The sequence below is a fragment of the Haliotis rubra genome, unplaced genomic scaffold (assembly GCF_003918875.1).
Source record: "Haliotis rubra isolate DU_JTF1 unplaced genomic scaffold, ASM391887v1 Scf604, whole genome shotgun sequence".
Taxonomy (NCBI): Eukaryota; Metazoa; Mollusca; class Gastropoda; order Lepetellida; family Haliotidae; genus Haliotis; species Haliotis rubra.
This window is the reverse complement of record NW_025767307.1, coordinates 466,844-481,285: the sequence shown is the minus strand read 5'-3', so window position 1 is coordinate 481,285 and position 14,442 is coordinate 466,844. Positions and strand designations below refer to the sequence as shown.

Below are 14,442 nucleotides of genomic sequence, written 5' to 3'. Positions count from 1 at the left end.
CTTGGTGGATGAGTGCATCATAAGCGGATGGCATGAAGTATCCTTGGTCTCGGTTGATGGTGGGCTTTTGGCGTTTGATGTGGATGGCTTCGGTGAGCTTGCGTTTAGTGAAGTCTGTTTGTTTGTTAGGGAGAATGGTGATGTCAGACCACTCTATTTGATGATTGGGGCTTGCTTTGATGTGGTCGGAAATGGCTGATTTGCTGTCGGAATTGGTAACAGAGGTCTGATGTTCTTTCACTCGGGTGTTGATGGGTTGATGCCTAGCCAATTATATTAATTATGTTGTTTTCTTTGTTACATTGTCACATCCAGTATATATACACTTCCCCCCTCTTCATGTCCCATTATGCTTGACAACGGTACAAGAATCTGTATCGAAACGTCGCACTCACGAATAAAAAGAAGTTGTTATCCATAAAGTTTGTTCTATATTGTACTTCCCAACTTCTAAAATGCCACTAAAAGCAGTTAACGCCCATCATTGATATGGCCTCAGACCACAATTATTTTCCTTCTCTGCTATCTACAGTGACATGGCAGTCCATCATAATTAATATCGGTCGTAGGCTGTTCTCCTGTTGCATGCTGACCAACCTGTCACTTGTCACCTAACCAGCAAAATATGAGCCTGGATCGACCATGTCAATTTTGCTGTATCCACTGTAAACAATGGTCACGGGAAGTTACGAGCCGAAACACACTAGACAGCCTTGAACTTGGGGTCAAATCAAGGAAGGCTGGTGTCAATACATTGTGTAGATTGTGATCCAAAAGAATTTTGCAATAAAGTACAATGTCTCACCTTTCATTTAAGCTACCACAAATCACCCTGAAAAAATTAGCACAGACAGAACAGCCCATTTAAACAAGGCACTATATTCTCCTAGTTCGCTTCCGGGTCGAGGCTGCGATACAATGCATTCAACCAGCCACCTAATGAGATCCACTCACCCCAAAGTAGTCAACCCACCTCCACAGTGTGCAGTGTTTGCAAGTTTGCCATCAGGGCCTGCTGCCGCCTGCAGGCTGTAACATCTACAGTCCCTGAATGAAATCTGCAGGCCCATTTTGTTAAAGTCAAACTAACAAAAACAAAATAGACTACACTGTACACAGTTTCACACTGTTTCTACAAAATCGGTTAGCGAAATCTATGGCGTTTTTATTTGTTTGAGACTGGTGTTGACATTCCTATGCGCAAAGCGCTGAAATACCAGGAAGTGAAACTGTAAGTTTTCGTAACATGAAGGAACATGTATGATTCCCGAAAGTTAATAAAGAAATCAAACAAGGGAAAGATTCCAGTTGAAAAAAGAGACAGATAGTTTACCGAAGGCCACAAGGGCCTACAGATATTTGAAACTGACGGCCCGATACAATAACAACCGGCGCTGGGCCTCCGAGCCGGCGATTATTTCGAACGCTGCTCCACACTCTTACAAACATACATTTACCTACCAAAACTTGAATCCTTCGTTTTAACATTTACGCATAGCAAGAAAAGGTAACTTTGTGCTCATGATATGACACATTTCATTGATGTTGAAAACACGGACACAACGTTTGCATAAACTTGTATTGCAGTTTGCTATTGGGAACGAGACAACAAATCTATCTGCATACATATATGGACATATGTCACAAGAATAGGTTATTCCATAGGTCGTAACCCAAATATTCTACAAGCATACATAAAGTAAAACAAACGTCATTGATCTTTAAGAAAAAACACATTCAGCCTGTTAATATATTAGAATCAACTGATTCATCTTCACCCAGCAGGAAAGCCTTCTCATACAATTGCACACTCTGCAGCTGTCGTGGTAGAAGGGCGATATTACAAAGAGCAACCTAGTTATAAGTCTACCTTGCACCAGGAGCAAGTCAAGGTTTGAGTGGGTAAACTTCTGAATAAAACATCTAAATAATTCAATAGCATATTTCTGATATTACATATTGCAATAAAAGCAGTGCAACTGGAATTTGACTGGTGCAACTAGGTTTATATCTTAGGTTGCACCTTGTGCAATTGGGTTAACATCTCTTAAATCTAGCCCTGTTTTAGAAAATGGTCTTTTAGCTGTTTGCCTATCGTGTTAGTTCTTCGTACTTTTTCATCTGTCATTTATGCAAAAGGCGCTTAAACTGGAACATCCCGAACTAAAGCCCTTATAACGTTAATTCAGTTTAAACATACTTTATTCACAATGTGAAAAGGATCGGGGACAAGTTCTTTCAACTTATTTAACCCCTTTCCAAAGATATTTACAATACGTAATTACATTACAAGCAATTATTAGAATCAGAGGCAGACAAAGACTGAAAGATAACAGGGGGAAATGTTATAATACAAAAGGTGTATAGAGAGAAGACTACTGGAATCGTTTAGAATTGCATATATGTTGAAGTACATTTTTGAATATAATTTCATTTTTATGATTTGTCACATCTGCAATGCCGTTTAAAATAACAGATAATGTAATCACAGAATTACTACCACATACATCTTGAATAGCTTTAAGCATGATCTTTCTATGTTGATTGTATAAAGAACATTCTAAGAAATAAGGATGAGCATTTTCGCATGGGTTTCCACATGATTAGCCCTACTCTGTACAGATCGTACCTTAATCTACTAGCTTCATGACGTAGTTGAGTATGTAATATGTTAAATTTTCTAATACCGTTAGAAAAGTACAGTGGAGCTGAGTTAAATGATGTTATTATGCTCGATTTAAACTTTGATAGTGAAGTGCAATTTCTTACATCTATGGATAAATTGTTCCACAATCATATAGTCGATAACGTTCCTCACACACAATAACTGTTCAGACAAGCGAGACATCCAGTTGTGTCGTTTGTACGTTCACGTCTTGATAGGTGTAGCAGAGTTACCTGCACTTGGTTACAAAACCGGAAACGAGGACCGGGCTAAACCTGGACACACAGTTTGTGGTGTTGGAGGTAGGCGCAAGTGTTGTTTTCGTTTTGTTTTATATATTTCTCCCTCCACCCCAGAATATGAAACGGTTGGCCCCAGAGGGGTAACTAAGCTAGAGGTGAGATGAAATTGGGTTTAACGTCGCGCTGGAGAATATTTCGCTCATATTACGACGTGCATGCGTGTGTATGTGTATGTGCGGCTGCTTGTACTAGCCCAGACTGAAGCTGGTTTTATAGTGCTAGCCTACTGAGATACCATGCCGCAGTGAAGCATATATACCCCACTCTGACACATTATACTGACTTCGAGCCAACCAGTCCTTGTACCCATTAATGCCGAGCGCCAGGCAGGGACCAACAAGTACCATATTTTAACGTCTTTTGGTATGACGCAGTCGGGGCTCGAACCCGCGACCTTCCGCACTCCGGGCGTACGCTCTAACCACTACACCACGGAGGCGGTCTACTACGCTAGAGAGTCTTTCAGAAGTGGATTGTCCCCTGCCCCACCCGACTGTAAGAGGGTGGGGGTACAATCCGTCCCTGACCGTGGAGGCATGAAGGGGAGTCGAGAACAGCAGGGCAGGTACTGATACAGTCTACCTTGCCAGAAACACCCGTAGGTATTGTCTGATGACGTCTCCATCGGCGTCTGTGTTGTACTGGTGCTGGGGACTTCAGTATCCAGATGATTTTGCCAGGCATCAATCCCCCGATCTTTCCTTGATCCTGAAAATGATGGAATAGGTTTCATATTAACCTCTCGATCACACAAAACTCACACAGATAACACAGAGGTTCACATTCTCGGAACAACACTCGGAACAACACAACGCTACAAGACCGCCTCCGTGGTGTAGTGGTTAGAGCGTCCGCCCGGAGAGTGGAAGGTCGCGGGTTCCATCCCCGACCGCGTCATACCAAAAGACGTTAAAATATGGTACTTGTTGGTCCATGCCTGGCGCTCGGCATAAACGGGTACAACAAGGACTGGTCGGCTCGGAGTCAGTATAATGTGTCTGAGTGGGGTATTCATGCTTCACTGCGGCATGGTATCTCAGAGGGCTAGCACTATAAAACCAGCTTAAGTCTGGGCTAGTACAAGCAGCGGCACATACATATACACACGCATGCACGTCGTCATATGAGCGAAATATTCTCCAGCACGACGATAAACCTAAATTCACCTCACCTCACCTCACATCACGTCGCTACACCAGGCTCATCTTGAGAGTATGTGGAGTGAATGAGTGAGTATGGTTTTACGCCGCTTTTAGCAATATTCGAGCATTATCACAACAGGGAACACCAGAAATGAATATCACACATTGTGCCAATGTAGGGAATCGAACGTGCAAACACTTTAACCACTAGGCCACCCCTCCTCCCCGCATGCCTAAGTAATAGTGTATGAAATTGATAAAGATGACTGGGCGAAACAAGTATACCTGTTGCGTATTTTATGTGCAGGTGAAAGGGTGAGACATCTGTTGTGGACAACACATCGAATGTATTGATAATTACCGTTACCTAAGTCGTCCTGGGCCCCGTTCCTCAAAGCGATCATAGCGCTACGACAGTCGTAACTCCCATACTTTAACACAGACTTATGACTGTCGTAGCGCTACGATCGCTTTGAGGAACGGGGCCCAGATCTTGGCGTCATTCCACAAAGCAATCATAGCACTACAAGTAAGCGAGTGAGTTTAATTTTACGCCGCACTCAGCAATATTCCAGCTATATGGTGGCGGTCTGTTAATAATCGAGTCTAGACCAGATAATCCAGTGATCAACAGCATTTGCATCGATCTACACAATTGGGAACCGATGACATGTGTCAACCTAGTTATTGAGCCTGACCACCTAATCCCGTTACTCGCTCTTATGACAAGCATGGGTTACTGAAGATCAGTTCCAAGGTTGTAGAATATGGTAAGACTGATTTCGGAACGGTCCTGAATCAATTCAAAGGTGATTCAATAAGGAGTAGACTATTTTAACTTCTACATCCGTGGGTTGCTAACAATCTCTTCGTTCCGTGGTGTTATCAGCATAGATAATCCAGATATATAACACTGTTTACCTTTAGTGGTGTTATCATCATAGATAATCCAGATATATAACAGTGTTCACCTTTAGTGGTGTTATCATCATAGATAATCCAGATATATAACAATGTTTACCTTTAGTTGTGTTATCATCATAGATAATACAGATATATAACAATGTTTACCTTTTGTGGTGTTATCATCATAGATTATCCAGATATATAACAATGTTTACCTTTAGTTGTGTTAACATCATATATAATCCAGAAATATAACAATGTTTACCTTTAGTTGTGTTATCATCACAGATAATCCAGATATATAACAATGTTTACCTTTAGTTGTTTTAGCATCATAGATAATCCAGATATATAACAATGTTTACCTTTAGTTGTGTTATCATAACAGATAATCCAGATATATAACAACGTTTACCTTTCGTGGTGTTATCATCATAGATAATCCAGATATATAACAATGTTTACCTTTAGTTGTGTTATCATCACAGATAATCCAGATATATAACAATGTTTACCTTTAGTTGTGTTATCAGCATAGATAATCCAGATATATAACACTGTTTACCTTTCGTGGAGTTATCAGCATAGATAACCCAGATATATAACAATGTTTACCTTTTGTGGTGTTATCATCATAGATAATCCAGATATATAACAATGTTTACCTTTAGTGGTGTTATCATCATAGATAATCCAGATATATAACAATGTTTACCTTTAGTGGTGTTATCATCATAGATAATACAGATATATAACAATGTTTACCTTTAGTGGTGTTATCATCACAGATAATCCAGATATATAACAATGTTTACCTTTCGTGGTGTTATCATCATAGATAATCCAGATATATAACAATGTTTACCTTTCGTGGTGTTATCATCATAGATAATCCAGATATATAACAATGTTTACCTTTAGTGGTGTTATCATCATAGATAATCCAGATATATAACACTGTTTACCTTTAGTGGTGTTATCAGCATAGATAATCCAGATATATAACAATGTTTACCTTTAGTGGTGTTATCATCATAGATAATCCAGATATATAACACTGTTTACCTTTAGTGGTGTTATCATCAGATAATCCAGATATATAACAATGTTTACCTTTAGTGGTGTTATCATCAGATAATCCAGATATATAACACTGTTTACCTTTAGTGGTGTTATCATAACAGATAATCCAGATATATAACAATGTTTACCTTTAGTGGTGTTATCAGCATAGATAATCCAGATATATAACAATGTTTACCTTTCGTGGAGTTATCAGCATAGATAACCCAGATATATAACAATGTTTACCTTTTGTGGTGTTATCATCATAGATAATCCAGATATATAACAATGTTTACCTTTAGTGGTGTTATCATCATAGATAATACAGATATATAACAATGTTTACCTTTAGTGGTGTTATCATCAGATAATCCAGATATATAACAATGTTTACCTTTAGTGGTGTTATCATCATAGATAATCCAGATATATAACAATGTTTACCTTTAGTGGTGTTATCATCAGATAATCCAGATATATAACAATCATAGATAATCCAGATATATAACAATGTTTACCTTTCGTGGTGTTATCATCAGATAATCCAGATATATAACACTGTTTACCTTTAGTGGTGTTATCATCAGATAATCCAGATATATAACAATGTTTACCTTTAGTGGTGTTATCATCATAGATAATCCAGATATATAACAATGTTTACCTTTCGTGGTGTTATCCAGCAATATGGCAATGGTTCCACCAAGGAGCATGGGAGTTCCAAGAATTAGCGTCAGTATTTTATCTAGGTCCTTCACCCCTGAAACAAAAGTACATTATTCAAATACAAGCGTCAAACACGAAAAATTAGGATTATATTATGGATTCAGGTGTTTTATGTTTATTTTGCTTTGGAAAACGTATTAGCCAGGTTATTGTCGTTCATTAGCTGTAGTTCAGCTGAGTGTCAGCATTCAGACTTATACTTTTAACCCATGTGGAGATATAAACGTAACAAGTCATACGATGACATGTGTCAACCAAGTAAACGGCCTGGAGAGCGGAAGGTCGCGGGTTCGATTCCCCGACCGAGTCATACCAAAAGACGTTAAAAAATGGTACTTGTTGGTCCCTGCCTGGCGCTCGGCATTAATGGGTACAACAAGGACTGGTCGGCTCGGAGTCAGTATAATGTGTCTGAGTGGGGTATTCATGCTTCACTGCGGCGTGGTATCTCAGTGGGCTGGCACTATAAAACCAGCTTCAGTCTGGGCTAGTACAAGCAGGCGCACATATACATACACACGCATGCACGTCGTCATATGAGCGAAATATTCTCAAGCACGACGTTAAACCCAATTTCACCTCACCTCACCTCACCAAGTAAACGAGCCTGACCACCCGATCCCGTTAGTCACCTCCTACGACAAGCATTAAACACACACAGGAAATTAGAAAGTTAGAACTGGAGACACACCTGTACGGAAGTCTTCCGGGTAGGTTTCTAACCACGCTGGCAGGAACACACCAATAAACAGTGCCATCCCAATGATGATAAGGTTCCTGGAGGAATTCATGTTGACGTATTGCAGCGTGGACAGCCCGAGGGTGATCATCATTCCGCAGGTCACCACGATAGCCCCTGCCAGAGCTGGGTCCGGCATTGTGGCCAGAGCAGCACCCACCTTCCCCATCACCGACAGCAACAACATCACGGCCCCGGCACAATACATGATGTGGCGGTGGGCTGTCTGCATCACAGATACATGTTATGCTTTAACCCAACGGAGCTCGTTTTAACTAAAGCTGCCATTTTTGAAGCATAAAATGTTATTTTACGCGGAATTTCTCGTTGCTTCGGGTATTTTGTAGGCGCTTTTGGGGTATTTTTCGTTACTTCGATTAATTGCTTCGATTATTTTCTCATTGCTTCAAGTATTTTTCAAAAACGTGAAATTTTGAAAGTTTAGAGGTTTTGAAAGAGTCTTGAAGTTACGGGAACATGTTTGAAGTAACGAGAACCTTTTTTAAAATATACATGAAGCTCGAAGAGACAAAAATATACTTGAAGCAACGAGACATGAATTGAAGCAGCGAGAAATGAATTGAAGCAGCAAGAAATGAATTGAAGCAGCGTGAAATGAATTGAAGCAGCAAGAAATGAATTGAAGCAGCGTGAAATGAATTGAAGCAGCAAGAAATGAATTGAAGCAGCGAGAAAATACTCGATATTTAGTTATACATGTAGTTCATGTACGTAATAGTACCACCGATTATTTACGTCATAAACTTTATAAACGAAAACATACTTAAGTCAATTCATGGATAAAAGGATGTTTCAATGTGTCAACATTTACTTCACAACATGCGTCAGATTTATATTATACTGTCGCCAAACACAAGCACATCGTAATAACACACACAATCGCCGCTCATTCTAATATCAACCAATCAAGACACAGTGTTTCGTCAGTGGGCGTGACTTAATGATAATATAAAGGCAACGTAAAGCATGGTTAGCCAATCAAATACCAGGAAATCACTAGCAACCATTAACAACCCGACAAAATACCTCCCCTTGTGGCCGCGCGTCAAATACACATGTTGGAAAGCGCACGTAAAATCACCAAATCATCACCTATGATCTGTATGATACGCCGCTTCTAGCAATATTCCAACAATACCAGATACTGACTTCACACGTTGCGCCCATGTAGAAAATTGAACCCGGGTCTTCGGCGTGACGAGGGAACGCTGTAACCACTACCCCACGCCCCGATCTATATAACAAGTCTTTCTAATGTACGTGTTGTCTTTATTTAGAATAAATACTGTTTAAACAAGCGAACATACTTTAGTCATCGTCATGGCAGCAATGTTCGGCGTGTAGGACGTCGTAGAGAGGCCGAAGCCAACGGCTCCAGAAAGTAGTCCCCCGAGTCCTTCTATAAATATCCCCCTGTCGACGGCATGTTTCGGAGGAGTAGAGACTTCACAGGCTTTGGCAGCGGCAAAGTAATCGCTGACAGATTCAATAATGGAGGCAAGGAACGATGCTATAAATCCCACAAACAGTCCTATGTTGAACGATGGCACGCCAAACTGGCCTGAAACAGAGCGCATGATTTTTGTACAGCAAAGATGTGTACTTGAGTTTGCTGCAAAGGACCTGGAATTGCCAAATTGCCACAAAATTTAGTGCTTAGAAATACTTTTCGACTATTGTATGTAATATTTTAATATTTTCAAAAAGAATTTTTGACAAAAATGCAAATTTTGATAAAAGTGATACAAATTTTCCCAGTTTTCATACCAAGTGCACGTAAAATCCTCTTATACCCGTGAAGATTCGGGTTAGAATTAATCTTCAGAAACCCATGCTTGTCGTAAGAGGCGACTAACGGGATCGGGTGGTCAGGCTCGCTGCCTTGGTTGACACATGTCACATGTTCATGATATTGGTCACAGGATTGCCTGGTCCAGACTCGATTATTTACGGAACGCTGGATATTAGTGAGTGTGGCGTTAAACAAAGAACAAACCACCTGTTGGTTGTGTTAGGATTATTTTAGAGTTTTTGCCACACCTGGATGAGGCAGGTAAAACCAGGGTGTGCGCTGTATCAACTTGGACTTGGCATCAGTCCGGGCGCTGAACCTGGGACTGGAGGGGTCTGCCGGGAAAACGTCAGTGTAGGTGAGGATTCCAGACACCGCCCACACCAGGAGGATGCTGAGGAGAACCTGGCGTTACAACAGTTACAACAATCACAACAACAGTTACAACAATCACAACAACACTTACAACAATCACAACAACTGGCACAACACACACAACAGTTACAACAATCACAACAACAGGCACAACACACACAACAGATACAACAATCACAACAACTGGCACAACACACACAACAGTTACAACAATCACAACAACTGGCACAACACACACAACAGTTACAACAATCACAACAACTGGCACAACACACACAACAGTTACAACAATCACAACAACTGGCACAACACACACAACAGATACAACAATCACAACAACTGGCACAACAACACACAACAACAGTTACAACAATCACAACAACTGGCACAACACACAACAACAGTTACAACAATCACAACAACTGGCACAAACACACACAACAGATACAACAATCACAACAACTGGCACAACACACACAACAGTTACAACAATCACAACAACTGGCACAACACACACAACAGTTACAACAATCACAACAACTGATACAACACAACACAACAACAGTTACAACAATCACAACAACTGGCACAACAACACACACAACAGTTACAACAATCACAACAACTGGCAACAACACACACAACAGTTACAACAATCACAACAACTGGCACAACACACAACAACAGATACAACAATCACAACAACTGGCACAACACACACAACAGATGCAACAATCACAACAACTGCCACAACACACACAACAGTTACAACAATCACAACAACTGGCACAACACACACAACAGTTACAACAATCACAACAACTGGTTACAACAAACACAACAACAGATACAACAATCACAACAACTGGCACAACAACACAACAACAGTTACAACAATCACAACAACTGGCACAACACATAACAACAGTTACAACAATCACAACAACTGGCACAACACACACAACAGTTACAACAATCACAACAACTGGCAACAACACACACAACAGATACAACAATCACAACAACTGGCACAACAACACACAACAGTTACAACAATCACAACAACTGGCACAACACACAACAACAGTTACAACAATCACAACAACTGGCACAACACACACAACAGTTACAACAATCACAACAACTGGCACAACACACACAACAGATACAACAATCACAACAACTGGCACAACACACACAACAGTTACAACAATCACAACAACTGGCACAACACACACAACAGATACAACAATCACAACAACTGGCACAACACACACAACAGATACAACAATCACAACAACTGGCACAACACACACAACAGTTACAACAATCACAACAACTGGCACAACACACACAACAGATACAACAATCACAACAACTGGCACAACACACACAACAGTTACAACAATCACAACAACTGGCACAACACACACAACAGTTACAACAATCACAACAACTGGCACAACACACACAACAGTTACAACAATCACAACAACTGGCACAACAACACACACACAACAGATACAACAATCACAACAACTGGCACAACACACACAACAGTTACAACAATCACAACAACTGGCACAACATCACAACAACAGATACAACAATCACAACAACTGTTACAACAACACACAACAGTTACAACAATCACAACAAATGGCAACACACACACAACAGATACAACAATCACAACAACTGGCACAACACACACAACAGTTACAACAATCACAACAACTGGCACAACACACACAACAGTTACAACAATCAACAACAACTGGCACAACACACAACAACAGATACAACAACAATCAACAACACTGGCTGGCACAACACACACACAACAGATACAACAATCACAACAACTGGCACAACACACACAACAGTTACAACAATCACAACAACTGGCACAACACACACAACAGTTACAACAATCACAACAACTGGCACAACACACACAACAGATACAACAATCACAACAACTGGCACAACACACACAACAGTTACAACAATCACAACAACTGGCACAACACACACAACAGATACAACAATCACAACAACTGATACAACAATCACAACTGGCACAACACACACAACAGATACAACAGATACAACAATCACAACAACAGATACAACAATCACAACTGGCACAACACACACAACAGATACAACTGATACAACAATCACAACAACAGATGCAACAATCACAACACACACAACAGATACAACTGATACAACAATCACAACAACTGATACAACAATCACAACTGGCACAACACACACAACAGATACAACTGATACAACAACAGATACAACAATCACAACTGGCACAACATACACAACAGATACAACTGATACAACAATCACAACAACAGATACAACAATCACAACTGGCACAACACACACAACAGATACAACTGATACAACAATCACAACAACAGATACAACAATCACAACTGGCACAACACACACAACAGATACAACTGATACAACAATCACAACAACAGATACAACAATCACAACAATCACAACACACACAACAGATACAACTGATACAACAATCACAACAACAGATACAACTGATACAACAATCACAACAACAGATACAACTGATACAACAATCACAACAACAAATACAACAGATACAACTGATACAACAATCACAACAACAGATACAACTGATACAACAATCACAACAACAAATACAACAGATACAACTGATACAACAATCACAACAACAAATACAACAGATACAACAATCACAACACACACAACAGCAGATGCACACATCACATCAATAGACGCAGCTGACACACGAACCACAACAACAAACACAAACAAAGACACAACAAACACAACAACAGACACATGTTTATTGGTCATCACAAGATTGTTTCTACGTACCGGAAGTAGCTGAAAGATGCGCACGCCATGAGTCTTCCTCTTTCCCCTCCTGTGTTGTGCCCTGCAGCAGAGACGTGTGGGGAAGGGCACAGAGACGTGCCCCAGGTACAACGTAAACAGCACGGTCAGCAGAATGCCACTGTGGAAATATATTATAAAATATTTCTTGTGCTTTGTGTAAACTTAAAAAAGTGTTGTCTGACCCGTTAAGATCAACGTAAGAATTGGTCTTCAATAACCCATGGCTGTCGTAAGAGGCGACTAACGGGATCGGGTGGTCAGGCTCGCTGACTTGGTTGACACATATCATCGTATCCCAATTGCGTAGATCGATTTTCATGATGTTGATCACTGGACTGTCTGGTCCAGATTCGATTATTTACAGACCGCCGCCATATAGCGCAATATTGGATGTGCGGCGTTAAACCTCACTCACTCACCCACTCACTCACTCACTCCACTTAAGCATGTCCTTCACTGCCGTAATACATCTGGAATATGCTAAAAACTGTGTAAAGACATAATGTCTCACACACACGTTCACCGGAATAGTCTTTACAAACGACCAGCCACACTTGACAGTGATTCGTAAACAGATGTCTATGATAGTCGGAGAGAAGTACCTGGCTCGGATTGTCACTACTTTGAGAGTGTGTCATTGTGTGAGTGAGCATGGTTTTACGCCGGTTTTAGCAATATTCCAGCAATATCACGACGGGGGACACCACAAATGGACCTCACACAGTGTACCCATGTGGGGAATCGAACCCGGGTCTTCGGCGTGACGAGCGAACGCTTTAACAACTAGGCTACCCCTCCATCCCAGTATCAACAGAGGTTACTTGGAATCATGGAAAGAGTTCTGTGGCTATACATGTTGTCGACAACACTGTCCCCTGAGTGATAGCAACATTTTTATAGGATGCTATAAGTTGTATGCTTCTCTCGAGGGTAATACGGTTTGATGTACGCCGTATTACCCGAGGGAGAAGTTTAGAACGCATTTATCTTACCGCCATGTTAAAGACAGCAGTGAAAGTCGGTAAAATATATATGTACATACCAGTCAAAAACAGCTAATCGAACAGTTTTCGAACTCCGTGCACTGCATGCGTTATATTATGACGTCATACGATTGTTAGCGATACAGCTTCTCGGCGGAGAGTTTGGCGGTTACCGTGGCAGCGGGTACTATTTTTTCCAGTTGTCGCCCTTCTGGGATGGGTGACACGGAAACTTGCTAAAGCGTCATTGACCAATGAAATTAAAGTATTTTTAACATGAAGGTAAGACATGACCTGAGATAGGATTGTGACGGATTACTTTCGTCGTTGTAATTTTCAGATATGGTTGTCGTGCTCTGGTCAAACTCACTTACATCTTTGTGGAAAGTTTATGTTGTTGTTTTTTTTAATTTTTGTTGATAGTCGTGTTAGCCGGGTGACACTGTTGTGTTATGTATTCATGCGCCATGAGATCTTGAGTGAGTGAGTGAGTTGGGTTTCACGCCGTTTTTAGCAATATCCCAGCAATATCACGGCGGGGAACACCAGAAATGGGCTTCACACATTGTATCCATGTGGGGAATCGAACCCAAGTCTTCGGAGTGACCAGCGAACGCTATAACCACTAGGCTACCCACCGCCCCTCTATGAGATCAGGAGAAAAGACAAATCGATTCGACGCTAAAATGGTAAGATTTTAGGGCTTTTAAGAAACAGATTTCTGAACTCTGAGCTGTCAGATACCATTCTTTTCGCTTGTTAGATCGTTCCGAAACAAATTGTGTGAGATAAAAGGTATCT

General features: G+C 40.7%; 1 protein-coding gene and 1 long non-coding RNA gene across 2 annotated transcripts; both read right to left on the bottom strand.

The window, feature by feature from the left end:
- Positions 1-3,412: 3,412 nt before the first annotated feature.
- LOC124255636 (solute carrier family 23 member 1-like) lies at positions 3,413-7,761 on the bottom strand. Its single transcript, XM_046689533.1, has 3 exons — positions 7,498-7,761; positions 6,745-6,840; positions 3,413-3,675 (listed from the first exon to the last, which is right to left on the bottom strand). The coding sequence occupies exons 1-3, from the start codon at positions 7,751-7,753 to the stop codon at positions 3,413-3,415; spliced, it is 615 nt and encodes a 204-aa protein (XP_046545489.1). The 5' UTR covers positions 7,754-7,761.
- Positions 7,762-8,879: 1,118 nt separating this feature from the next.
- Positions 8,880-12,769, bottom strand: LOC124255629. Its single transcript, XR_006892711.1, has 3 exons — positions 12,638-12,769; positions 9,607-9,763; positions 8,880-9,127 (listed from the first exon to the last, which is right to left on the bottom strand). It is a non-coding gene; the product is annotated as an uncharacterized LOC124255629 (long non-coding RNA).
- Between the last annotated feature and the right edge of the window lie 1,673 nt (positions 12,770-14,442).